General features: G+C 33.1%; 1 protein-coding gene across 5 annotated transcripts in view; it reads left to right on the forward strand.

Annotated features, from left to right (window-relative positions):
• Ube3a (ubiquitin protein ligase E3A) overlaps positions 1–27,570 on the forward strand; it is a 103,362-nt gene that overhangs the window by 28,356 nt on the left and 47,436 nt on the right. For 3 of the 5 annotated variants that reach the window (XM_046428795.2, XM_046428791.1, XM_058574080.1), the window contains one exon: positions 2,466–2,510. In XM_046428795.2, the coding sequence (XP_046284751.1) occupies positions 2,509–2,510 (2 nt within the window). In that variant the 5' untranslated portion in view covers positions 2,466–2,508. Of the gene's footprint in view, positions 1–2,465; positions 2,511–13,700; positions 13,848–27,570 lie in introns of all 5 variants that reach the window. The other 2 variants (XM_046428793.2, XM_058574079.1) reach the window with 1 other exon arrangement.

The raw sequence follows: 27,570 nt of genomic DNA on the forward strand, positions 1-27,570 counted from the left end.
GTATTATTTCATGGTTTTAAATAAACATTTTAAAGAAATGTGGAAAGTTTTTTCATGTGCTTTTTAAAGTATGTTTTTTATGTGGTGGAAGTTTACTTTTCTAGAAGTTTTGGCAACTTTAATAAAATTAGTTTACTTTTTTGTCCTAGAGAGTTATAGTGGAGGCAGAAGAGTAGCTTACAGGAGAGAGAAGCTGCACCCATTGGAAATGATCCATCATTTGAATTTTCTAAGTCTTGTTGCAGTATTTAGATTAGTGGGCATTTTTGTGTTTGTTATTTTCTGCAATTCAGATCAAGACCTAAAATTGAGAGTCTTATAGGATTTATTTTTTATTTTCTAATGTTACTTGGCTAATATGTAGTTTTAAAATTATCTAATTTGTTATTCTCACAAACTTTAGGGTAACTAAAGTCAGTAGTTTTAAAAGAAATTTTTTTCCCCCTTGTGTTATATGTTGTGAATTGGGTAAAATTAGGAGTGTGTTCTGAATTTTGTTTCTAACATTTTGGCAGTAAAAGTGAATGAGCTTTTTAGGAGCCAAAATAATGTTGGGCACTGTTACTAGATGTTTTACACACATATACACACACACACACACACATTATAGTTTTGAGAGTTTGAGTCCTCACTTGAAGATATTTTTTGGTAACTTATTTAGAATATTATAGAAATATACTACAAGGGGGATGAATAGAAATTTATTCAGATATTCATTGTTACTCAGAAACAATTCTGCTAATTCTGTATATTCGATTTTCTGTGGATTAAAAAAGTTTGCAATTTGAATGAAAAGCAAACTATTATGTTTAAGAGACCCAGCAGAGATGTTTACTTTAGGATAATAATATTTCAGTCTTTCCTTACTCTCATCCTTCTGGACTGGATTATTTTAAAATTATTTGGTTTGACTTACAAATGATTTTTAGTAGCTTACTTTAATATTTGTAAATATTAAGTATAATCTTGTATATTTATAGTAATTTAGTAACATTTTGATACTAATATTTACATATTCTTGCTAAGGGAACAGAACAGAAATTGGGAAAATAGATGTAGTTACCATTTGATGATATATTTAATCTCTATACCATTTTAGGGTCTCAAAGCTTCTCAACAATTACATGTTATACTTCCAAGATTTGGTTTTGTTTTCCTTCTCCTTGTATCTGACCTTTCTGAAGTAATTTTTTAAAAAAAATTTTGTCATCATGTTCTTGCTTTTTTCCCCTTCTTTTTTTTTTTATTCCCTGTTAATTTTTGAAAATTTTGCTGCTTAACTGTTTAAAAGCTTCTAATCTGCCTTTCTTCCTTCAGTGCCACCAGGTTTATTTTTTTGTTTTGCAAGCCAGCTCTGCCTCTTTACAGTATGACATCTGATGTTGGAGGGTCGTACTTTCAAAAATGAGTCAGCTGGTACAAGGGGTTATTATCAGTTTTTAGCTCTTCTGTCTGGGAGACACACATTTGGAAGCATTCTTGGGGTACTTACCCACAAGCTGATTTGCTTGCTCCCTGGGGGAGAGGGTGGAGAAAATTTTTGGATTTATGGTGCTGCCAAATCACTACCTCCCCCAGCATGCCCCAGTTTTTAGTTCTTAAATAATTTTGTACAAAATTGAAAGTTTAAATAAATTGCAAAGATGATCTGACAAATATTTGAGCTGCTGGAGTCTTTTAAAAATATTTCTTTATTTATTCTTGCATTCTTGTCTTGGAATTTGAATGAACAGCAGTGTGTGTAAATTTGAAATCCTGATAACAAAGTGAGATTTTTTTTTTAAGTTAAGGAATTTAACAAACATTTTTCCCCCCTTTCTGGTGACTCTGATTTTCAGATTTTTTGTTATTAAATTGTTTGAAATTGGAAATTTAAAGTCAGTGATAAATTCACAAATCAAAGTTCTTGAATGGCAATTTGAAATTTTAACTTTTGATGTTAATTTTTTTTTTTAACTATTTTGGGAATCTGAAAGTGTTAGAAATGAATGAATGTGACCGTGTTCCTCTAAAACATTACATATAAAATTATGTGGTTGGCCCAAGCTTTAGTTTTGTCTGCTCAGGTTGCAGTTTGCTGAACCTTGATCCAGAATTTGAGACCACGAATACCACTTTCTTAATATGGATAAGCAATATTGAGATATAAAAAGTTTCACAGTTGTATTGTTGTATTACATGTATTTGACTTGATTTGTCTGTTGGTATCTAACTATAGTGTTTACAGTTTCCTTTCCTTAAAAACATTGTGTTGAGATTTTTATTAGTCCACCCCTTCAAATAAATGTTTTGTATGCAATCTGATTGGACTGCTTTTTTTCTCATGTTGAAATCTTGATTTTTTTTTTTTAAACCCTTATTTAGTGCTTAAATCTTGTTTTCAAATCTTGCTTTCCCAAGTTAAGTTTTATTCCCTTTTTGAATATGGAATATTTTGCTAACTTTTCTTCAATTGCATTTTACAGATCACCAGGAGAACCTCAGTCTGACAACATTGAAGCTAGCCGAATGTAAGTATAATTTGGTTGAGGCTGTGGTATATTTTATGTAGTCCTAGACTGTTTTCAGTGGGATGACATTATTTGAAAATGATTTTCAGGTAAAAGTAAGTAATGATTTAAAAGTATATATGAAAATGTCTACTTTTTCCTCTACCAAACACCTGTAAACATTTGATAAGAAATCACTAGATGTTTACTGTTAAATAGAAAATTGCTTATTCCTGAATTCTTTTGTCATTTGCTCTCCTAGAAGTTGTGAGAAATAGGGAGACAGGGCAGATGAGTTTGACATTCTTAATCCCTACTATGTGAAAGGCATTGGGTTTTGTCATGGATACAAAGATTCAGAGTTAGTTTCTACCCTGGAATAACTTAAATTGAAAGATGCAGAAGCAAAGTTTTCCAGTTACTGAGGTAAAATGGTACTCTGGATGCAGTGGGAACACAGAATTCTGAGTACCAGAAGAGTACCCAGGTGTGCAGCAGGCACCAAATCCAGGTGGCAGGAAAATTGAGTGACTAAGTAAGGCTAGGATCAATCTTGAAATATGACCGGAGTTAGGCAGCTGAACCCATGAACAGATTTCTTCTAGGTAGAAGCATAAGCAAAGTTATGAAGCAGCATATTGAGTGTAGATAACAGTAGTCAGTTAAGGACTTTTATATCATAGATTGATCAAAAGACAAGAAAGTAAAGATAAGACTTGGTAAAAAGGACTAAGTCCTTGCATGCCACATGAAAGGTTTTGATTTGTATCTCATAGATATTTGGAATTGTAAGGAATTTGCTTAACAGGCAGTAGCGTACCCGTAAGACATATTTTCAGTAACTTTAGTAGCAGAGAAACAGGTTTGAAGACAGACACGTGGACATGGTAACCAGGGATTCAGTAGTTCAGTCAATGGGAGCCTTAAAAGGAACAATGGTATAATAATGAATTCAAAATCAGTTTTTCTGGACTTAAGACAAATACTTAGAAAGTGAAATAATGAAGTCTTCAGTGATTTGTTGTATGAATTTAAGAATTTTAAGACAGTAGAAGTGCACTATAGTAATTATCCAAGCAAGGTTTTCAAGACAGTAAATTGAAATGAAAAATGTTAGTACAGAATTTGATCTTAAATAAGAGAAAAGATCCCCATCTTCTGAAGATAGGAGGAGATAAAGATAAACATGTGATTTTAAACTTTTAAACGTGCATATGGGTAAGATTGAGAAAGTCAAGGTTTTCTTTACTGAAAATAGAGTAAATCCTTTCAAATGCTATGTACACTGTGAAACTTCAAGAGGGAACTGTAAAATATAATTCTCAGACTTATGTGACCATGTAATTTTTCTGTTAACTTAAAACAAAACAAAAAAACCCTCAATGTTTTCTTTACTGAATGGAGGAAATCTTTTTAAATACTTGATGTATACTGTGACTCTCCAAGAAAGGACTACAGAATGTATTCCTCAAGTTTATGTGACCATGTAATTTTTCTGTTAATTATATGTATATAATATATTAACTATATTATATAACCATGTAACTATAATAAAATAATATAAAAATTGACCATCTTGGGGTTGGGGGTGTAGCTCAGTGGTAGGGCACTTTCCTAGCATGTGTGAAATGCTGGGTTTGATCCTGAGCACCACATAAAAATAAATAAAATTTATTGTGTCCTTTTACAACTAGAAATGAAAGAAATCTTAATTAACCTTTTTAAAGTGTGCATTTCAGTAGTGTTATGAGTGTTAACATTGTTACATAGTCATAATCAGAATTCTCTTCATTTTGCAAAACAAGACCCCTATACCCGTTAAACAGTAACTCCCCATTCCTACTGCCCGTGGCAACCACCATTTCACTTTCTGTCTGTGATTTTTGGCTACTCTAAGTACCCCATATAAGTTGTCTTTTGAGATTATTTTATTGTACTTTGTGTAATATCCTCAGGTTCATCTATATTGTAGCATATATCAGAATTTCCTTCTTTTTTCAGGCTGAATAATATCCCATTGCATGTATGTACTATAATTTGCTTATTTATTCATCTGAATGGGCACTTGGGTTGTTTCTATATTTAGCAATTGTGAATAATGTTGCTATGAGCATTGGTATACTTTTTCAGACCCTGCTTTAAATTCTTTCAGTATATATCGAGAAGTTGAACTACTGAATCATATGGTAATTCTGTTGTTAATTTTTTGGGAAACTGCCATACTGTTTCCACACCATTTTAGATTCCAAACAACAGTGTATAGAGGTTCCAGTTTTTCTACCTCTTTACTAGCATTTGTTTTTATTTAATTATATTTGTAATCCTGTTGGATGTGAAATGATATTTTATTATAGTTTAGTGACCATGTAAAGTTTTTTTTTATTAACAGTGTTTTGTGGAACATTATACTTTACACAGGGTTAATTAGGGGATTTGGGAATATTGAAAACTTAGAAAATTATTGAGGGTTATTGGTGAAGAAGAACTAAAGATCATTGAAAATCATCAATTGAATGGCTCAAGGTTAGAAACATTATCACACTTGGAACTTAAAGACTTTTCTCCAATAGCCAGAAGATTATTCATGGTATTTCCCATTGAATATTAGCAGTGTAGAGGGGATAATACTAAAGCATTGTAATAGTTAAATTTTTATGCTATTTATGATGGCCAAAAGAACCGTGTGTTCCAAGGTTCAGATGTGATGGTGGGTTAGGATTTTGCAGCACTCATTCTACTTTAAAAACATCAATTTGAACAATTATTCATGGACAAAAATACCTTCACAAGTGCTAAGGAAACCAGGTAATGCACTGGGTGTGGCACAGAAATGAGTAAATGTATTGACGATAGGCAAGACAGTTTTACATTATTTGTGTCAAGTCTCCATCAACCCTGGACAGGACAGTATGTAAAGAGATAATCTCCTTGCGGGAAGGAGAAGTAAGTATGCACCAGACTTCGTAGAACTCAATACTGGGCCTGCCCCGATAAAACCCAAGGCTGAGCCATGTCCTTGGTTGTAGACCCTAGGCTGGTACCAATACACTGTGTTTCCAGGTGCACTGCAATGCCAAACCACATCCAATAGTCCCAGGTTCCAGGCTTCCCCAGTGCTAAGCTGGCACCTAGAATCCTACCCTCCAGCTTTGCCCCTGGGGTCCCACACTCCAGCAGGTTAAGTGTTTAGGCCTTGTTCTCCCAGTTTCAGTAGACTACAGTGCTTAGCCATACCCCTTGGATTCAGGTTGCATGATCATCCTTGTGAATCCAGGTACTAGGTTAGCCTCTGTGGCCTCAGGACCTATTCTATCTCCTGTGGACCTAGCTTTCAGGCCCGTACTCTCACACTTGGCTCCAGACTGACTCCTCTGGACTCTGGCTGCATACTTACCTCAGAACCAATCAAGCCCTAAACTTCAGATTGTTCCCTGTGACTCTAGGCTTCAATGGACTCAAGAGTGTAGACCCACCCCAGTGGACTCTGTTACCTACATACTAAGGCTACACTTCCTCCCTGTAGACCTAGGCTCTAGACATACCCACCCCAGTGGACTCTGTTACCTATATACTAAGGCTACAGTTCTTCCCCTTAGACCTAAGCTCTAGGCTAATCTTTGTGAGCTCGATCTTCAGGTTTATCCCAGTGAGTGCAGATGCCAGGCCCATCCTAGCATTTCATTGTCTTTTGCAGTCAGATTCTAGGCCCAACTCAGCATCAGGTCAGCCAGTGTGGATATAGGGTCTAGATCCACCTTCACAAACCCCATCAATAGGTTTACCACAGTGGATCCAGGCTTCATGAAATTCAGCCTCACAGATACAGGCTCCAGTCCTGCTTTCTTGTTGACTTAGGGACTCCCACCACCCTGCTCGTGGACTATAGCTGCAAGTCCTCCCATGGGCTACAACAAATGGTGGCTCAAAACCTGTAGATAGGCAGACTGTTCATGGGCTTTTTAAACAAAGCCAGTCTGAAAAGACTGGAATAAGTCCGTACTTTTTTCAAATGTGCAGATACCAACACATGGCCATTGTGGATCAAGAACAGTTAGAAGTAATTAAAACACCAATAATCAGTTCCAAAAAAGTGGAGATTTATGAGCTGCCTAACAAAGAATTCAAAGTAATTGTTCTAAGGAAACTTGGCGAATTAAAAATAAAACACAAAGAAGTAATTCAGTGAAATCAGTAAACAATCATAATGAGAAATTCAACCAACAGATTGAAAATATTTTCTTAAAGAAAAATTCTTTAGTTGAAAAATAAAGTGAATGAAATGAAAATGAATACAAGAGCATAAGCAGCAGAATTGATCAAGCAGAAGAATTTGAATCTGAAGACAAGTTATTTGAAAATATACAGTTAGAGGATATAAAAGGAAAATGATTGAAAAGGATTGAAGAAATCTTGCAAGGGAAGCTCCAGGGGTTGGGGTTGTGGCTCAGTGGTAGAGAGCTTACCTAGCATGTGTGAAGCACTGGATTTGATTCTCAGTACCACATATAAATAAAATAATGGTGCCTTAACAACTTATAAAAATATTTAAAAAAATTCAGTCCAGACACATTACTTCAGGGTATGAATGAATAATCAAAGCCAAAAAGAATATAGAAAACAGGAAGTACTTTACACCTAAGGGAGTTCTAATAAGTCTCGGAACAAAAACCTTATATGCCAGGAGAGAATGTGATAGTGCATTTAACCTGTTGAAAGAAAACACAACAACAGGAATATTTCACCTGGCAAAACTGTTCTTCAGAAATGAAGGGAATTTATTACCACCAGACCTGTCTTATGAGAAATATTGCAGAAAATTCTTAAAGTTAAAAGAAAATGATGCTAATTAGTAACATGAAAACATAAACACAGTCCAATTCTTCCAATTTTGTATCAATGGCATATAAATTACTTACATTAAGTATGAAAACTAAAAGACAAAATTGTTCAAAATTGTAATAGGTACAATATTTTGTTGAACTGTATGGTATGAATTGTGGCATCAAGAATGTGAAATGTGAGCTGGGTGTGGTAGTGCATGTCTGTAATCCCAGTGACTCTGGAGGCTGAGATAGGAGGATGGCGAGTTAAAAGCCAACCTCAGCAACTTAGTGAGGCACTAAGCAACTCAGTGAGACCTGTCTCTAAATAAACTACAGTCTAGGGCTGGGGATGTGGCTCAGTGCCCTGAGTTCAATTCCTGGTACCCCCACCCCCTAAAGTGTGGGGGATGATAGAGAAAAAGTGATTAAAAAAATGCGACCACAGTTGTTAATCTTAATATAGCCTGTTATAACTATAAATGTTTTGTCAGCCTCATGGTAAGCATAAAAGTGAAACCTTATAGTGGTTACACTGAAGATGAAGAGTAATAAGGAGTCAAAAGCCCAGCAGTAGAGAAAGTAATGTAATCACAAGTAAGACAATAAAAAAAGAAGACAATAAGAAAAGAAGAAAAGGTTTATAGGACAGCTAGAAAACAATTAACAAATTGGAGTAGTACCTGCTAGTTATTACTTTGAATATAAATGAATTCATTTTCACCAGTCAAAACACATAGAGTGGTTGGATGGATAATAAAACAAGAACTAACTGTATGTTGCCTATAAGAGACTCGCTTCACTGTTAAGAACACAAATTAAAAGTGTTCTTAACTTTTAATTCCATGTGTATGGAAATCAAAAGAGAGCTGGGGTAGCTGTACCTACATCAGATAACACCAGATAAGTCAAAACTAAAGCAAGAAAAAGAAGGTCATTGTATTATGGTAAAGTGGCCATTTCATCAGGAGGATATTATAATTGTAAATATTTATGCACTTAGCATTAGAGTATCTAAATATATAAAGCAGATAATAAGTGCCCCCCGCCCCCTTTGTGGTGGGATTGAGACCAGGGCCTCACAGCCTCACATATGCTAAGTATACATTTTTTTTGAGAGAGAGAGAGAGTGAGTTTTTATTTATTTTTTTAGTTTTCAGTGGACACAACATCTTTGTTTGTTTGTGGTGCTGAGGATCGAACCCGGGCCGCACGCATGCCAGGCAAGCACGCTACCGCTTGAGCTACATCCTCATCCCACTAAGTATACATTTTAACATTGAGCTACAACCCTAGCCCCAATAGATTTTATAGACTGTGATAATGATAATAGTTGGAGACTTCAGCACCCCATTCTCAGCAATGTACAGACATCATAATTAAATTATACTTCAGTCCAGATGATATGTAACTGTACAACAGTGGTAGAATACCTTCTTTTAAATACAGGATAGGTCATGTGCAAGAATTATCAAATGTGTTGTTTGAAATTGTATCAGATATCTTTTCTGATCACAGTGGTATGAAACTAGATATCAGTAATAGCAAGAATTTTAGAAAATTCACATACATGAGAGTTTAACATAATACTGTCTGAACAACTACAGGCCAAAGACAAAATTAAAACTAAAAAATACCTTTAGACAAAAATGGAAACAGAAGGTATCCAAACTCATGTAAGGCAGCAAAAATAAATTTTAAGAGGGAAATTTACAGCAATAAACACCTGCATTAAAAATAAAAAATAGCTCAAATGAATGAGCTAACGTTACATCTGAAGGAATTAAGAAAAAATAACTTCAAAGTCAGTTGATGTAAGAAGGAGTAAGATCAGAGTAGATATAAATGAAAGGGAATGACAAGATTCTCAAAACTAAGAGGTTTTTTGTTTGTTTGTTTTTTGTTTGTTTTTAAAGATAATATTAAGGAAGCTTTAGGTAGACCATGAATAAGTTGGCTTAATCAAATCAGAAACAAAAGAAGAGCCATTACAACTGATACCAGGTAAACAGAAAGGATCACAAGACACTATAATGAACAGTTATGCATCAACAAATTATTCAGCCTAGACTATATTTGGTTTTTCTTTAACCTAGAAGAAAAAAATAGATAATTCTTGCATGCATACTGTCTACCAAGACTTAATGTTGAACAATAACAACAACAAAAAATCTGAACAGATCAATAAGGAGTGAAGACATTGAGTCAGTGGTAAAATCCTCCCCCAGATAAAAGCCCAGGACCTGATGGTTTCACTGCTGAATTTATTGAATATTTGAACAGAAGTAATATCATTTTTTTCTTTTTCAAAGAACTGAAGAAGAGGGAATATCTCCAAATTTATTTTATGAGGCCAGCATTAAATTGATAACAGAGTCAGATGGAAACTCTTAAAAACAAAAAACTAAAGCCCAATATCCCCGATGAAGTAGATGCAAAAATTGTGAAGAAATTACTAGCAAATTGAACTAAATAGCATGTTAGAACTGTTCATCATGATAACAAATTTATCTTAAGGATGCAATGAATGTGTAACATAACTAGATCTATAAATGTGACATCATATTAATAGAGTGAGGGGAAAACATTTAAAAAAATTCAACATCTCTGATAAAAAGCCTCAATAAATAAGGCATACAAGGAATGTACCTCAACACGATGAAGGCATATATGACAAACCTACTGCTAATGTCATACTTAATGGTGAAAAGTTGAAAGCTCGAACAAGGCAAGGGATCCTGCTCTCACCATTTCTATTCAACATTGTGCTTCAAGTCCTTATCAGAGTAATTAAATGAAATAAATAGAAGGTATCCAAATAGGAAAGGAAGAAGTTTAACTCACTTAGTTTGTAGATGGCATGGTTATTAGAATTACTAAAGAGATATGGTAAAGTTGTAGGATTCAAAATCAAGGTATAACAATTGTCATTGTTTCTATACACTTAAAGAGCAGACTAACTGAAAAAAGAAATCAAGAAAATGTTTCATTTAAAATAGCTACAGAAAAATAAAAGCATTTAAGAAGAAATTTAACCGAGATGAAAGATGTCCACAGTAAAAACAAGAAAACATTGATGAAAGAACTTGAAGAGGATACAAATAAGTGAAAAGTTAGCCCATATTTATGGATTGGAAGAATCAATATTGTTACAAATTCCCACACAACTCAGAGTACTCTTAAGATTCCGTGTAATCCCTAGGAAAATGTCAATGACCTTTTTCACAGAAATTGAAAAAATTATACTGAGATTTATATAGAACCATAAAAGACTAGATAGCCAAAGCAGTCTTGAGTAAAAAGAACAAAGCTGAAGGTATCATACTACTAATATACCTAATCAGTAAGACATAAAAACAAACACATGTACAAATAGAACACAATAAAGAGCATAGAGTCTTGACAAATTTGATGAAAGCAAGTGTGATCTGACAGTCTGTTCAGTAGTTGATGTTGGGAAAACTGGATGTCCACATGCAGAAGAATGAACTTGGAACATTAGCTCATACCATATAGAGAACTCAGCTGAAAATGGTTTAAAAACTACGTGTACAATTTGAAATCGTGAAAGTACTAAAAGAAGACAAAGGAATACATCTCAGTTTTATTTTTCTTTTAATCCAGAGAAGGACAACAAAAACAAAAGTAGACAAATGAGAAACTGAAAAGCTCTGCACAAAGGGTAAAATCAATAGTAAAAAGAACACCTATGAAATGATTAGAGAAAACATTTGTAAACCACACCTGAGAAGGGGTTAATAAATGAAATATATAAGGAACTTAGTAGCAAGAAAAAAAATAACCCAGTTAAGAAATGAGCAAAGGACCCCGATAACCATGACATGCATGTGCATGCACAACACCCCCACACATTCAAACACAAGCAAATACCCAAAGGTAGATGAAAAAAGTACTCAGAATTGTTATTAATCCAGGAAATGCAAATTCAGACTACAATAAGATGCCCCATTAAAATAGTTAATATAAAAAATGAGACCTTTCTTGTTGGTAAGGACGTGGAAAAAAAAGGGAACCTCTGTATTCAAGACAGTAGGCATGTAAATTAGTACAGCTATTAGGGAAAATAGGAGGACTTATTTAAAAAATAAAAAATGGGACTGCCAAGATTTAGCAGTTCCACTGCTGAGTACATATTCAAAGGAAATGAAATCACTATGTCAAAGAGATAGGAAGGGCAGCAGAATAGAATAGACATTATAATTGCTGTATGTATATAGGTGACTGTATGACCAGTGTGATTCTGCAATCTGTACAATCAGAAAAATGAGAAATTATACCCCAGTTGATTCAGATGTATGAATTGCCAAGATCATTGTAATGTCATGTATAGCTAATAAAAAAAGAGAGATACGTGCATTGTCATGTTCATTGTATCATTATTCACAGTAGCCAAGATTTAGCGTTAAACTGAGTATCTATCTCATTCAGTTTAATGAATAGATTAAAGAATATGGTGTATATTGCAAATGGAGTACTATTCAGCCATACTAAAGGATGAAATTCTCTTTTGGGGGCACAGGGAAACAATATGGATGACACTCAAGTCATTATTTAAGTGAAATAAGCCAGACACAGAAAAACAAATATTGCATGATGTCAGTTATATGGGAAAAGTAAAAAAATCTCATTGAAGTATGGAGTAGAATGGTTGTCACCAAGGGCTGCACACATGATACTTAGAGGATGCAAATTGTCGACATTATTCAACTTGTTAACAGGTATTATCTTCTTGGAAATTGATCAGAAAATTTTAAGTGTTCTTACCACAAAAATTTTATGTATATGAGGTATTCCATATATTAGCTGGATCTAGCCATTCCACAATGTATTCATATTTCAAAACATGTTGTGCATGTGATAAATATATCTAATTCTCATTTGTCAACAAAATAAATGAATACAAAATTTTAAAAATGTCTCCTGTCTTTATGTCAATGATCATTCTATATGAGTGCAGATGAGGGTAGATGACAATGATCAGAGGTGGGTGTTTAACATGTCTGGAATGAAAAAAGAGGTTAAAAAAAGCTGTTTAAACTTAAGGCAGATATTTTAAGGGACTATAATATTGGAATAGAACAGAGACACAGACCTTGACATTGAAGTCACTTTGCTAGTGACTTAATATACATCAAATAGAACCTATCTGAGTTTAACAGCAGAACAGAGGAAAGTCATAAAGAATTCGGGTAGATTATGTTAGTTTCAAGTTAGAAGTTTTTTGTTTTCTTTGCGGTGGGGGCATTGTTTGTTTTTAACAAGGGTATTAGAAGAATAATGGGGGACTTAGGGGCTTTAGGAGTCTTTTCAAGCTCATATAAAAGTGTTGCAGGATAAGTGCCTTTGTGAGGGAGCCAGGCTTTAGTGCGATGTAATATGTTGAAGAGCCATTATGTAAAGCATTTGAAGATGATGGACACCTTATAAGTGGGGTTTTAGAGATCTTGGTGGAATTTAGGAGAATGAATCAAGATTAAAGAATGGAGAGTATAGATGAAACTTCATTGGTAGTAAAAATCAAGGATGATGACATTGTGAGGCATGGTAAGCTGTTTGTTACAAGTTTCTGTATAAATCTCTGGTGTAAGTCCAGATTTTGTTAAGAAAGCTCTCATGCTTTTTAACTTGACCATGTTAAAATAGAGTTAACAGCAAATTAGACCTACCATGATGTCTCAACAGAGCTATGGTCCTAGCCATAATATCATGGGAAAATAGCTCTTAAGCCTTCACATCTGCCACCATTTCTCAAGTTCCTATACCTGTAAAAACCATAACAGGCAGCACTTTAGTAAGGTGAGTAGGTCCAGTTTTGTTGTACCATAATATTGTATGTCTTAATTTACAAAATAACTAATGAAGGATTCTTGCTTTCCCCTAAGAATTAATGAGGGTAATTTATAAAAGACAACATTCCACATATATTGAAGCATGATTTTTAAATTTTTGTGGTACTTGGGTATACAAGTTGGATTTTGGTGTAACTCAGTTATGTTTTAAATATACATATAGAGAAGACTTTGAGTACATTTTAATTAGTAATTTTTATATTCATAGAGACCATGCCTGTTAAGGAATTCTTAATATTTCCTTGGAAGCAGAAAAGCATAGCAAAGATTTTTAACAGCTGGATACTATTTTGTAATTCAGCCTAAAATTAGAAGTAATAGTAACCAAGATCTTTTTTGATCATATGTTATTCCGAGTTTTGTTAAAACTTTGTAAGTATCTTGTGGTAGAGTCTTTTTATATGTATTTAGGCTTCTTGATATCTTAATGATTTCAAAGCAGTTTCTTAGTAACTTCAGATTTCTCATATTTGGTAATTACTCCCTATACCCCATCTCTAACATTAAGGCTATATTTTCAGGTGTATTACTATAAATGGAGCAAGGGTAAATGTATCAAGTGATTTATGGCTCATTAAAGCAAGATTGTTTAAATAAATCCTCAGTTTACTCTAAATGTTGGAATGCCCCAGACCAGTCCTAAGGCCATCTTTATCCTTTCTCTCCAGGTAAGAGATTTATTATCTGTACTCTTACAACTTGCATATTTCCATTCCAACTCTGACTTACCCTCTGAACTGTAGATTTATTTATCCAGTAATTGGATGGTTACTTCTTAATGTTAACAACCAAAATACAAGTTTAGCAATCTTTTACTTAAATAGATAGAGCTCTTGATTTTCATCCTCTCAAATCTAATTCTTTTACATTCTTCTGCCATCTCATTCAGTAGCAGTCTGCCCTCCATCCCTACTCCCTTTTAGTTAAAACCTTTGAAGTCTCTAGATTTTTGTCTCACATAGTTCAAAGGATTTACGAATACTGTTGTTTCTACCTTGAAGCATCTGTACTTTAACCCCTTGTTATCATTTCTACTTCTGTTATCCTGATTAAAGCCCTTGTCTTTTGCCAAAAAAAAAAAAAAAAATGCCCCTTACATTGTATTCTTAATATCCAGACTGGTCTTTTTGACTTAATCTGTTAAGTTCCAAGTTTTCATTTCTATGAACATAATAAATATATAAATATTATTTCAAAGTTAACTCAAATGGTATGAATATTGATTAATTGAAGTTTTTATTGGTGTTACACATCTGGAAGAAGGGGACAAAATGGGTTAAAACCCTTCAAAGTCTTTCCCTCCCCTCTCAAAGTAATACTTAGAAATCTATGTTGCTCTATTATTGGCTCCTTTTTACTTCTGTGACCTCTGTACTTCCGTTTTTCATCTCTGTCTATACTAGCTTTATGCTCTTGCCCACATATCTTTGTGTTCTCAAGGGTTATTTCTATTGTCTATGACCCTTCTCTTTGATGTCCACATGGTTTCCTTGTTTACTTCTTTCAGAGGTCTCTGTTTGAATGATGCTATATCAGAGAGCCCATGTTGTGGCTTCTGTAGTCCTCATATCTATTTTTCTTCACACAATTTAATGTCATTTGACAACTTTCATGTTGACTTTTTTGGTGTCTTTCTTCTTCATCATTAGAATGGAAGCCAAATGAGACAATAAATAGGTACTCAATATTTATTACATGAAAGAATGAAGATGCTAATTTTATGTAAAAGGTTTCTGTCTTTTTAATTTCCTTGTGAAAACAGGAAGAATTTTTTAACATCAGTTTATATGCTAATAAACTGACTTATATTTTCATAGCTGTTGAATGTGGGGAATGCCATCCGACGTCTTGAACATTTGCCATATGGCAAGTTACTGTGTTCCATGCTACTCATGAATTCTCTCAAAGTAGATTTGGAGAGCTGAACCTTTTAATCAAGTTGACTGTGGCGATAGAGTGTGGATGATTTTAGTTTTTCCATGAATTATAGGTGTATTTTCATATATGTAAGCACTTATGGACTAACTAATATCAAAATATTTTCTGAAATAAGATAGAAATCTCTTTAATCATGTACGTGGTACTTCTGTTGCCATGATTTTTCTCATGTGGAGAAAATTTCCTGTGGAAAAAAATCTCCTTGTCATATTCTTGTTCTGCAGATTGAGACTTTGTAGGTTCTTTTGTATACTTACAGTATACCCCAGAAACTGGGAGATATTCTGACTTTTCTCTTCCCTTCAAGGTCATATAACTGGAAAAGATAGGGTTGATACTATTTATCTAGACAGCATCAGAAGAGAACCTGAAGAATCTTTATTGAGGTTCTGTAATTTGCTAAGAACACAATAATAAATTACTGGGTTATGTGACTTAGGGTGCTTACCATTTAATAAATGGCAGTTATAAGATAAAAATGTAGTTTAGTGATAGAGTAAATATAGGTTGCTATGGGGAGCATACAAGAGGAATACCTAATTATCTTAGAAATGATTATATAAGCTGAAACCTCCAGCTTGATTGGGGATAACTAAGACCATAGTCCTCAAGGCAGGAGGAATAACTTCTAAGATCTGGAATCAAGGAAGACATCAGAAGAGGTACACTGAATGGCCTTTTCACTTTTCAGTATTGATGTATGGCAGGGTGAGGTGATGGGAGGAGGTGTGAAAAATGTAGCCATAAGTAGAAAGCCATGATTAGATTGTGAAAGATCTTGCAACAGTAAAGTTCTTGGTTCTCTCCTGACACACAGGGAGTCACTGAAATGTACTGGGCATATTAATGACATGAGTCATAGTCTATCCACTTTTCTACTGTATAATGCATCATATTGACTGGTACCATCTGCTATAAATAAAGGAAAACATATTCTTAGTAGGGATGGTTGAGGGAATGACTACCTTGCTCTATTCTCCCCAAAATAATAAGAGCAGAACTTAGGATTCATGAAGTATCTAATGGACATACATTGTTAATTAAATCTTGATGAATGTTCTTTTTGTTAGCATATAAGCTTTGAACCCTGTTGCACATACCAGAAGCCTGGGCGTTATCTTTAGTTTCCTTATTGTGGATTACCTTGTTTGGCATAGCATAATCTCTATAAATTATGTCTTTTAATTATTTCTTATGTAATTTTCTTCATCCTCATTCTTGTTGGTACTTCCTTCTTGGCCTGTAACATCTTCAGTATTCACTACCTAACTGGATTGCCTATATTCAGTTTTGTGCATTTTGGTCTTAGTTTAGATTATGGAATTATTGTAAAAGCAAATTCTTTAGACACTTATCTGCTTAAAATCTGTTAGTGACCAACTTATTCGTTCGTATATAGTGATTTATGAATCCTGGGAATTTCTGGCAATATGAAACATGCATTTTTTTTTCTTATCTGTGTCCATACTTTTATAACAAAGTTAATTTACATGGAGAAAACAGAAGTTATATAAGCTGTTGAAGTGTTTAGGATACCATCGTGGTTAAAATTTTTTTTATTAGTATGAAACATGCATTTTTATGGGGGGAATGTCATTAAATTTTACTCTTGATGTTAGCTAAGATTAGAATTTTGTATCATGAATATGAGATTTTCCTTGAACTCTCTAGGTTTTTCCTGTAATACCATTTTTTTCAGGTCCCTCTTAACACATTTTTTTTTCTGTCTTAAGCATTCTTTGTACCTTTTAATCATTGGCTCTCCAGTCACCTTTAGAATTTGTTTCTACTAAATTGCCTCTTTATATTGTCATACCTCTCTCTGTAGGCATCTTAATGATCTCTAGAACTTTCTCCTCTTTTAAAGCAACTGAAACTATATCCGTTGAATAACTACTTCCATTTTTCCCCTTCTCCTAATCCATTGGCAAATGCCATTTTACTTTCTGTGAATAAATTTCTTTGAGATACTTCATGGAGTATTTGTCTTGTTGTGGATTACCTTGTTTGGCATAGCATAATGTCCCCAAACTTCATTCAAGTTATAGAAAGAATATTACAGAATTTCCATTTTAAAAGCTGAATAAATTGCTGTATGTATATTCTACGCTTTTTTTCTCCAACCATTTATTGATAGACATTCCATTTCTTGGCTATTATAAATTATGCTACAATAAATATGAGTGTACAGATATCTTTCTGGGATCCTACTTTAAATTTATTTTAAAAATATATATATATAATCAGCAGTAGGACTACTGGATCATATGGTAATTCTATCTCTTTTTAAGACTTTAAAAAAAAAAAAGTAGTTTTAGGTTCACAGCAAAATTGAGCAAACTTTCCCACATATCCACTGTCCCCTAAACGTGTAAATTTCCCCATTATCCAGTTTTCCAACAGAGTGATATACATGTTAAAATGCATGAACTTCAGTTGACATATAGTATTCACTCAGAGTCTGTAATTTACATTAGGATTTGTTCCTGATGTGCATTCTATGAGTTAGCACTAAGAGTAATGGCTCATACCCATCATTATAGTATCGTACATAATATATTTATTGTCCTAAAAATCCTGTATTCAGTTTATCAGTCCCTCTCCCAAAATCCTGGCAATAACTGATTTTTTGCTCTTTCCTTAGTTTTATCTTTCCCAGAATGTTATATACTTAGAATCTTAAATTATGCAGCCTTTTCAGTTTTGTTTCTTTTACTTTTGTGCATTTAAGTTTCTCCTAGGACTCTCGATGACTTTTTAGTACTAGGTAATATTCTGGTTTTTGGTTGTATCACAGTTTAGTCATTGACTTACTGAAGAACATCTCGCTTGTTTCCAAGTTTTAGCAATTAAAATAAAGCTCCTAGTTTCATTCAATATATGGATATCCAATTTTCCTAGCACCATTTGTTTAAAAGACTATTTTTTCACCAACTGTATCTGGGTTTGTGTCTGTGTCTTCTAGTCTATGATATTGGTCAGCATGTGAGTTTATGCTAGTACCACACAGTTTTTGTTACTATAGCTCTAAAGTATAATTTGAAGATTGGAATTATGATGCCTTCTTCATTGCTTTTACTACTCAAAATTGCTTTGGCTATTCTGGTTCTTCTTTCAAATTAATCTTAGGTGTTTTTTTTCCCGCCCCCTGTTAAGAATGTTATTGGTGTTTTGGTGGGCACTGCATTGAGTCTATGTATTGCCGTTTGACAGTATTAATTCTGTCTATCCCTAATATGGGAGATATTTCTATCTTCTAGTATACTCTGTAATTCTTTCTTCAATATTTTATCATTTTTATTGTAGAGGTCTGTCACCTTTTTTTAGATTTATTCATTCATGTATATAAATATGCAGATATTTATTCATGCATTTATTAAAACTACTGTGAAGGATTTTTTTTCAGCAGTTTCATTATTGCTGTATTTAAAAGGTGTTGATTTTTTTATGATGATTTTATGGCCTAATGCTTTGCTGTATTTATTTCCAAAACTTGAGAAGTCTTCAGGTATTGGATCATATCTGTGAACAGTGCCAAATTGACTTCTTCCTTTCTTCTTTATATACGTTGTATTTCTTTCTCATGTAATTGCTGTGGCTGAGATTTCAAGACCTCCTTGTTTGTGATTTTAGAGGAAATGCTTTCAGTTTTCCCCCTTTTAGTATGATGTTTATTTTGGGTTTATCATTTATGTTCTTCAAGATGTTAAGTTCCTTCTGTCCTTAATTTCTTCAATGCTTCTAAAATGAACTGGTGCTGAATTTTGTCAAAGGCCTTTTCTGTATCTAATTAGGTGATCACGTGTTTTTTGTCCTTCCTTCCATTTATGTAATGAAGTTTATTGTTTTGCCTGTGCTGACTTGATCATGAAGTATAAGCTTCTTAATGTGTTTTTGAAGAAGAATTACTCCTATTTTATTGTGGACTTTTGCATCTGTGTTCAACAGGGATATTGTTCTGTAGTTCTCTTTCTGTCATGTGCCTTTATCTGGTTTTGGTAGAAGGTTGATATCTTCATACAATTATTTGAAAATGTTTTCCCTTATCTATTTCTGTGTCCCCTAATTTGAGGATCACTGACATTGTTTGTTCTTTAAAGGACTGGTAGAATTCAGCTAGGCATTTTTTAAAATATTTATATTTTAGTTGTAATTGAACACAATATCTCTATTTTATTTATTTATGTGGTGCTGAGGATGGAATCCAGGGCCTGTCACATGCAAGGCGAGCTCTCTACCGCTGAGCCACAACCCCAGCCCCTAGTCTCATTGTTTTTTGCTGTCCTGTTCAGGTTTTCTTTATCTTTTTGGTTCAATTTTGATAGGACATATGTATATAGGAATCAGTCTACTCCTAGATTTTCTAGCTTTCAGAGTAGTCCTAATGATCCTCTGGAATTCAGAGATGTTTATGGTAATATCTTTTTTGCATTTCTAATGTCATTAATTTGGGTCTTCTCTTTGTTTCTGGGGTTAGTTGGTTTATCATTCTTATCTTTTGAAAGAACTATTTCATTAATTTTGGCTCTGACCTTAATTATTTTCTTTATTCTACTGGTTTTGGAAAGGCTTTATTGTTGTTTTTCAAGAATCTTGAAATGTATAATTGTTGTTGGGGATTTATTTATTTATTCATTCATTCATTCATTTATATTTTAATGTAGGCACTCATAGCTGTAAGTTTACCTGAGAGCTGCCTTCATTGTGTCCCAGAGATTCTAATATGTTATATCTCCATTATATTTTGAGTCTAAGAATTTTTAATTTTCCCTTTCATTTTATTATATTATCCATTCATTGTAAAAAAACATATTGTTCATTCTCATTTTCTATGTAATTTCTATGATTTTTCTTGGTTTTAATTTCCAGTTTCATTCGTATGGTCTGATAAGATGGCTGAGATAATATCAGGGTTCTTATTGTTTTTGTTTTTTGTACTTACTATGATTTACTTTCTTTCCTAAAATATGATCTGTTTTAGAGATGATACCATGTGCAGTTGAGAAGAAAGTGAATTTTGGATTATTCTATAGATGTCTTTTAGGTCCATTTGATTTATAAAATTTTTTAGGTTTGAGACTCATTTTGTGTTTGTGTCTAGATGACCTATCTTGGTAAGAGAGCAAGCAGCATATATTTGAGTCTTGTTTTTTAATCCATTCTGGTTCTTTTTTAATTAGATTTGGGGCAGTTTATATTCAGTGTTATTATTAATGAGATGTTTTTATTATTATCTGCCATTTTTGTTTATTTCTGAACTTAAATTTGATCTTAATTCTTATTTGGTAGCTACTCTTCTCATGAAATTGATCCATTTGTAGGCTCTGAAGTTTGTTTTTAATTTCTTCTGTATGTAGTGTTCTTCTAAGTATTTTCTTTAGTGTTGACTTAATAATCATGAATTCTTTTAGTTTTTGAGTATCTTGGAAGACTTATTTTTCCTTCTAATTTGTTGAGTTTGTGGTCATGAAGGCTTTTTTTTTTTTTTTTCTTCCAAGTAGTGGAAATAGATAACCCAGGACTTCATATATGGTGAGCAAGCAGTCTACCACTGAGGTACATCCCTAGCCCTTTTAAATTTTATTTTGAGAGAGTGTCTAGGTTTTTCCCAGTCTGTCCTTGAACTTGTGGGCCTCTTGCCTCAGTCTCCCAAGTAACTGGAATTATATGCATGTGTTATTGCACCAGGCTGGAATATTGAATTTCATTGAAGCTTTTTCTGCATCTGTGGAGATGGTTTTATCCTTTTTTCTGGATCTGTGGAGATGGTTTTATCCTTCATTCTGCAAATGTATTATGTTTGTTGATTTGCATATGTTGAACTTTTCATGCAGCTCTGGGGTTAATCTCATTTTATCATTTTTAATGTGCTTTGATTCCACTGTATTTGATATTGGCCTATGATTTTTTCCTTTTAAATTGATCTTGTCTGCTTTTGTTATCAGTAATTTTGTAGAATGAATTTGGAAGATTTCCCTGCTTATAAATTTTTTGGAGTAGTTTGATTAGGATTAATTTTTAGAAAATGCATTCAGCAATAAAGCCACCTTAGTCATGGGCTTTTGTTTTTTGGTCAACTTTTTATTTCTGATTTAGTTTCTTTGCTTGTTATTGATATGTTTAGGTATTCTGTTTTTTGTAGTTCAGACTTCATAGCTTGTGTCTGTAGAAATCTATCCATTTCTTCTTGATTTTCCAATTTGTTGATTTACATTAGTTAACAATAAGTCTAATAATCTTTCTGTGGTATTAGTTATGTCTTTTTTCTTCTGATTTATTTGGTTCTTTGTTTTCACCAAACTAGCTGAAAGTTTCTTGATTTTATTTGTCCTTTGAAAAAGCTACTTTTGGTTTCCTTAATTTTTATTGTGTTGCCTGCCTTTGTTTTATTTATTTCTGCTCTGATCCTTATTTCTTTGTTTCATGGATTTTGCTTCATTTATTTTTGCTTTTCTTGTTCCTTTAATTGATTGTCGTAGGTTTGAAATCTTCTATTCAGATGTAGGCCCTTATTATGAGAAATCCCCCTCCTAGAATTGTTTTTGCTGTATCCCATAGATTTTGGTATGATTGTTTTCATTTTTAAGAATTCTTTTATTTTCCCTTTTAATTTCTTCATTGACCCATTGGTCAGGAGTATGTTGTTTAATTTACATGTATTTTTATCATTCCCACAGTTACTGTTGTTGGTTTCTAGTTTTATTTCAATGTGGTTAGAGAAGATATATGCTTTAATTTCATTTTTTTTTTCATTTGTTGAGATCTGTTTTGTGGACTAATGTATGGACTTATCTTGGTATATGTCTCATATGCTGATGAGAAGAATGCATATTCTGCAGCTGTTGTAGCAGTCTGTAAATTATCTTTTTTAGGATAATTTAAGTCTGATGTTTCCTTGTTGAATTTATATGTGCATAATCTGTATGTGGATGAAAGTGTCATATGAAAATCTCTAACCGTTATGGTAGTATGGTCTGTCTTCCCCTTTAGATATGATATTTGCTTTATATACTGAGTGGTCTGAGAATTACTACATAAATGTTCATAGTAGTTATATTCTCTTGATGAATTTATCCCCTTTATATCCTTATATAATGACTTTATCTCCCTTTTTAAAATTTTTAATTGACATGTAAAAATTGTACATATTTATGGGTATCATGTAATTTTTCAGTATATGTATACACTGTGTAATGTTCAAATCAAGGTAAATATATGTATCTCCTCAAACATTTATTATTTGTATATGGTGAAAACATTTTAAATTCTTTCAAAAAGTATATACTGTTTTATAATTATCTACTGGTATCCTAAAGTGTAGCACACCACTGGAAATTATTTTTCTAACCTTTTGATCAACTTTCCTCCATTCCTCCCTCTACTCCCCCCAGACTCTGAGAACTACTATTCTATTGTCAATTTCTAGATCAACTTCTTTGTATTTCATAGGTGAGTGAGATCATGTGATATTTGTCTTTCTGTGCCTGGCTTATTTCACTTCACATAATGATTCCATATATGTTGTTGAAATGACAGGGTTTCATTCTTTTTGTAGTTTATAATATTCTATTTTATATATGTACTACATTTTCTTTATCTGTTCATTCATAGATGAAAACTTAGTTTAACCCCATATTTGTAGCTATTGGGAATAAACATGGGATGTTTCTTCAATAGTCTAGTTTTATTTCCTTTGCATATATATCTAGGAATGAGATTAATGGATTATATGATAGTTCAATTTCATATTTTGAGGAACTTCCTTAATATTTTTCATGATTCCTGTACTAATTTCCACCACTAGTATGTAAGGGTTCTCTTTCTTCCACATTCTTTCTAGCATTTGTAATCTGTTTTCTATTTGTTAGTCATAGTTCTAACTGTAGTGAGTTGATATCTCATTATAGTTTTGATTTGTATTCCGTTATAATTAGTGATACTGAACAGTTTTAAAAATGTACTTATTGGCTATTTGTTTCCTTTGTCTATTGTGTGTAGTTTGGTCTGTTGATCATTAAAAACTTTTTTAGGGGGTTATTGGTTTATTTGAATTCCTTATAATGTCTGGATCTTAGCCCCTTCACAGGTACTGACTTACAGATATTTTCCACCATCAGGCAGGTCATTTTTTCACACTGTTGTTTCCTTTGTTATACAGAAGATCTTCAGTTTGATGTAATTCTGTTTGTGTTTGCTTTTGTTTTCTGTGCTTTTGAGTTCTTATCCAAAAAATTCTCTCCCATTCCAATGTTTGAAACTTTTAACTTATTTTTCTTTGAGTAGTTTTATGGCTTGTAGTTGTTTTTATATATGATAATAGAGTTAGCATCTAATTTCATTCTTCTTTATGTGAATATCCTGTTTTCTTAGTAGTACCATTTATTATAAACAATGTCCTCTCTCAAATACATGTTCTTAGCACTTTAACAGAAGTTTAGTTGGCTGTAGGTGTGTGAGTTTACTTTTAGGCTCCTTTTTCAGTTCTCTTGTTCTATGTATTTGTTTTTATGCCTGTATCATGCCCTTTTGATTTCTGTTGCTTTGTAGTCTTGGTAAGGACTTTCAGTACAATGTTGACTACAAGTAGTGAGATGGCATTCTTGTATTGTTCTTGGTTCTAAAAGAAAAGCTTTCAGTTTTTCACTATTAAGTATGAAGATAAGCAGCTGATTTTTCATATAAAATCTTTATTGTGTTGAGGTACATTCCTTAGATACTGAATTTGTTGAATTTGCATTATAAAAGGATATTGATGTTTCATAATATTTTTCTGTATCTATTGACATGATCACATGGTTTTATCCTTTATTCTGTTGATGTGGTATATCACATTTATTGATGGGCACATGTTAGATTATTCTTACATCCTGGGGTGAATCTCTTATATTGAATAATCTTTTAAATGTGATGTTGGATTTGGTTTGCTAATGTGATGTTAAGGAGTTGTATGTGAAGGATATTGGCCTCTAGCCTTTTTCTTGTGTCCTTCTCTGATTTTGGCATCAAGGTAACTCTGGCCTCATAGAAGAGCTTGAATGAATTTCTTTCTCCCTCTTGCATTTTTTCTGAATGATTTCAGCATTGGTATTAATTATTTTAACAATGATAATATTCAGCTATGGCTCTTGTTTGGTAGGAGGCTTTTTTTTAACACTACTTATTGTCTCATTATTCGTCTATTTACGTATTCTGTTTCTTCATGATTCAATCATTGTAAGATGATATGTCCACATACTTGCCTATTGTTCATTATTAAATTTTTGAAGTGCTACTCATCATAATCTAATGAATAAGCCTTTGTATTTCTGTGGTTTCAATGTTAAAGTCTCATTTTTCTGATTTTATTTACTTTAGATTTCTCTTAGTGTAACTAAAGATTTATCCTTTAAAAAAAACCAATTTTCATTATACTGATACAGTGTTTTATGTCTGGATTTCCTTTATTTATATTCTTTATATTTTTACTTCTAGTTTTGGGTTTAGAACTTGTTTTTGTCATTCTTCGAGGTGCAGTAGTATGTTATTTTATTTGAGATCTTTCCGGTTTCTTTCTCTATATCTTGTTTTAATATTAGTGCATTGTAGTTGTACATAATAAATTTTATTTTGACATAATTGTATATGCATGAAATACTCCAATAAATCCTCTTTCCCTCCCCTTCTTTCTACTTCTGTTCTTTTTCTATACTCTACTGGTCTTCCTTTCGTTTATCGTTTTTTAAATCGATAGTTGATACACATAGAGACACACACACAGTCTCTCTCTCTCTCTCTCTCTCTCTCTCTCTCACACACACACACAGAGGTGGGGAATTCACCATGGCATATTTATATATGCTCATAGCATTCTATAATTCTTCCTTTTTTCTCCGCCCTTCTCAATAAGCCCCATTCTCTACTCTCTTCTATTTTCATGAGCTATGCTCCCTTTTCTTCCTTATTTCACTCTAGCTTCTGCATATGAAAGAAAACATTTAACCCTTGATTTTTCTGAGTCTGGCTTATTTGACTTCATGAAGTTCTCTAGTTGCATCCATTTATGAGAAAATGCATAATTTCAGTCTTCTTTATGGCAGAGTAAAACTTTCTTAAACCATGTATGTGTTGACAGGCACCTGGGATGATTCCATAACTTGACTGTTGTGACTTGTATTACTGTAAATATTGTTACATGCCTATATCACTATGGTACCCTGATTTTTAGTTCCTTTGGATAAATATCAAGGGATGGAATACCTGGTCATATGGTAGTTTCCTTACTAATCTTTTGAAGAATCTCCATACTGCTTTCCAAAGTGGTTGTAGTAATTTGCAGTCTTACCAATAGTGTGTGATTGTATCTTTTTCCCCACATCACTGTCTGCATTTATTATTTGTATTCTTGATGATTGCCATTCTAGCTGGAATGAGATAAAATCTCAGTGTGGTTCTGATTTGTATTTTCCTGATTGCTTGGGATATTGAAAATTTTTTTCATATATTTGTTGGCCATTTGTATTTCAGTAAATGTCCATTTATTTCTTTTACCCATTTATTGATTGAGTTTTTTGTTTTGTTTTGTTTTTGGTATTAAGTTTTTTGAGTTCTTCATGTATATTCTGGGTATTAATCTTCCTATTAGAGGAGTAGCTGGCAAAGATTTTTTTCCCCCACCATATAGACACTCTCTTCAGACTCTTCTTTTTCTGTGCAGAAGCTTTTTAATTTGATGTCATCCCATTTATTGATTCTTGGTTTTATTTCTTGCATTTTAGGGATCTTGTTAAGGAAGTTGTTGTTTGTGTCAATATTTTGAAGTGTTTAGCCTATGTTCTCTTCTAGCAGTTGTTAAAGTTTCTGGTTTAATTCCTAGGTCTTTGATTCACTTTGAGTTGACTTTTGTGCAGGGAGAGAGAGAGGGATCTAGTTTCATTCTTTTACATGTGGATATCCAGTTTTCCCAGTACTATTTGCTAAAAAGACAATTTTCTCCAATATATGTTTTTGACACATTTGTCGACTATCAGATGACTGTATCTATGTGGTTTTGTCTCCTTGTCTTACCCTCTGTTTTGATGTCAATACCATGTTATTTTTGTTACTACAGTTACATAGTATAATTTTAATGCCTGCAGCATCCTTTTTCTTGATCAGGCTTGCTCTGGCTATTCTGGGGTCTTTTATTCTTTCAAATGAATTTTAGGATTCCTTTTTTCCCCACTTCTGTAAAGGATGTCTTTGGTATTTTCATGGGAATTGCATTGAATTTGAATAATGCTTATTTTAGTGTGTCCATTTTGACAGTATTAATTCTGCCTATGCAAGAACATTGGAAGTCTTTTCATCTTCTAAGATCTTCAATTTCTTTTTTCAGTTTTCATTGTAGCAGTCTTTAATCTCCTTGGTTAGGTTTATTCCTAGGTTTGGGTATTTGTGTGTGTGTGTGTGTGTGTATATTGTGAACAGGATAATTTTCCTGGTTTCATTCTCAGTAGGTTCATTATTGGAATATAGGAAAGCTATTGTTTTTTATGTTGCTCTTGCATCCTGCTGTTTTGCTGAATTATCAGGTCTAGAAGTCTTCTGGAGTAGTTTTTTGGGTCTTTTATAAAGAATTATGTCATCAACAAATGGATCATTTTATAAAGAATCATGTCATCAGCAAATGGATCATTTGCTTCTTTTCCTACTTAATATCCCTTTAATTTTCTTCTTTTCCCTGATTGCTCTAGCTAGAATTTCAAGAACTAAATTGAATGAAAGTGGTGGAAGAGTATATCCTGTCTTGCTCCTGATTTTAGAAGAAATGCTTTCAATTGTTCTTGGTTCAGTATTATGTAGTCCTTAGATTTGTCATATGTATCTTTTACAATGATGTGTTAAGTTCCTTTTATACCTACTTTCTCCAGCATTTTAAACTTGAATGGATGCTAGATTATTGTCAACTCTTTTTTCTGCATCTATTGACATGATCATGTGATTCTTGTGTTTAACTCTTTATGTGGTGAATTATGTTTATTAATTTGTATAACGTGAACCAACCTTATAACCCTGGATGAAACCCACTTAATCAGGATGTATTATTTTCTTTTTTTTTTAATGATCATATTTTTTTTTTATTCTAATTAGTTACACATGACAGCAGAATGCATTTTGACTCATTGAACACTAATGGAGCACAACTTTTCACACCGTTTGTGTAATCATACCCATACATAGGGTAACAATGTCCATTTCATTTCACCATCTTTCCTATCCCCATTCCCTTCCTCTTCCCCTACATTGGCTCTCCTCTGTCCAAAGTTCCTCCACCACCCCTCCCCCCAATTATGGATCAGCATCCATTTATCAGAGAAAACATTTGGCCTTTGGTTTTTTGGGATTGGCTTACTTCACTTAGCATGATGTTCTTCAGCTCCATCCATTTACCTGCAAATGCCATAATTTCATTCATCTTTGAGGCTGAGTAATATT

Source organism: Marmota monax, unplaced genomic scaffold, assembly GCF_021218885.2.
Source record: "Marmota monax isolate L192 unplaced genomic scaffold, Marmota_monax_Labrador192_F-V1.1 WCK01_AAM20220418_F8-fsc00179, whole genome shotgun sequence".
In the NCBI taxonomy this organism is placed as follows: domain Eukaryota; kingdom Metazoa; phylum Chordata; class Mammalia; order Rodentia; family Sciuridae; genus Marmota; species Marmota monax.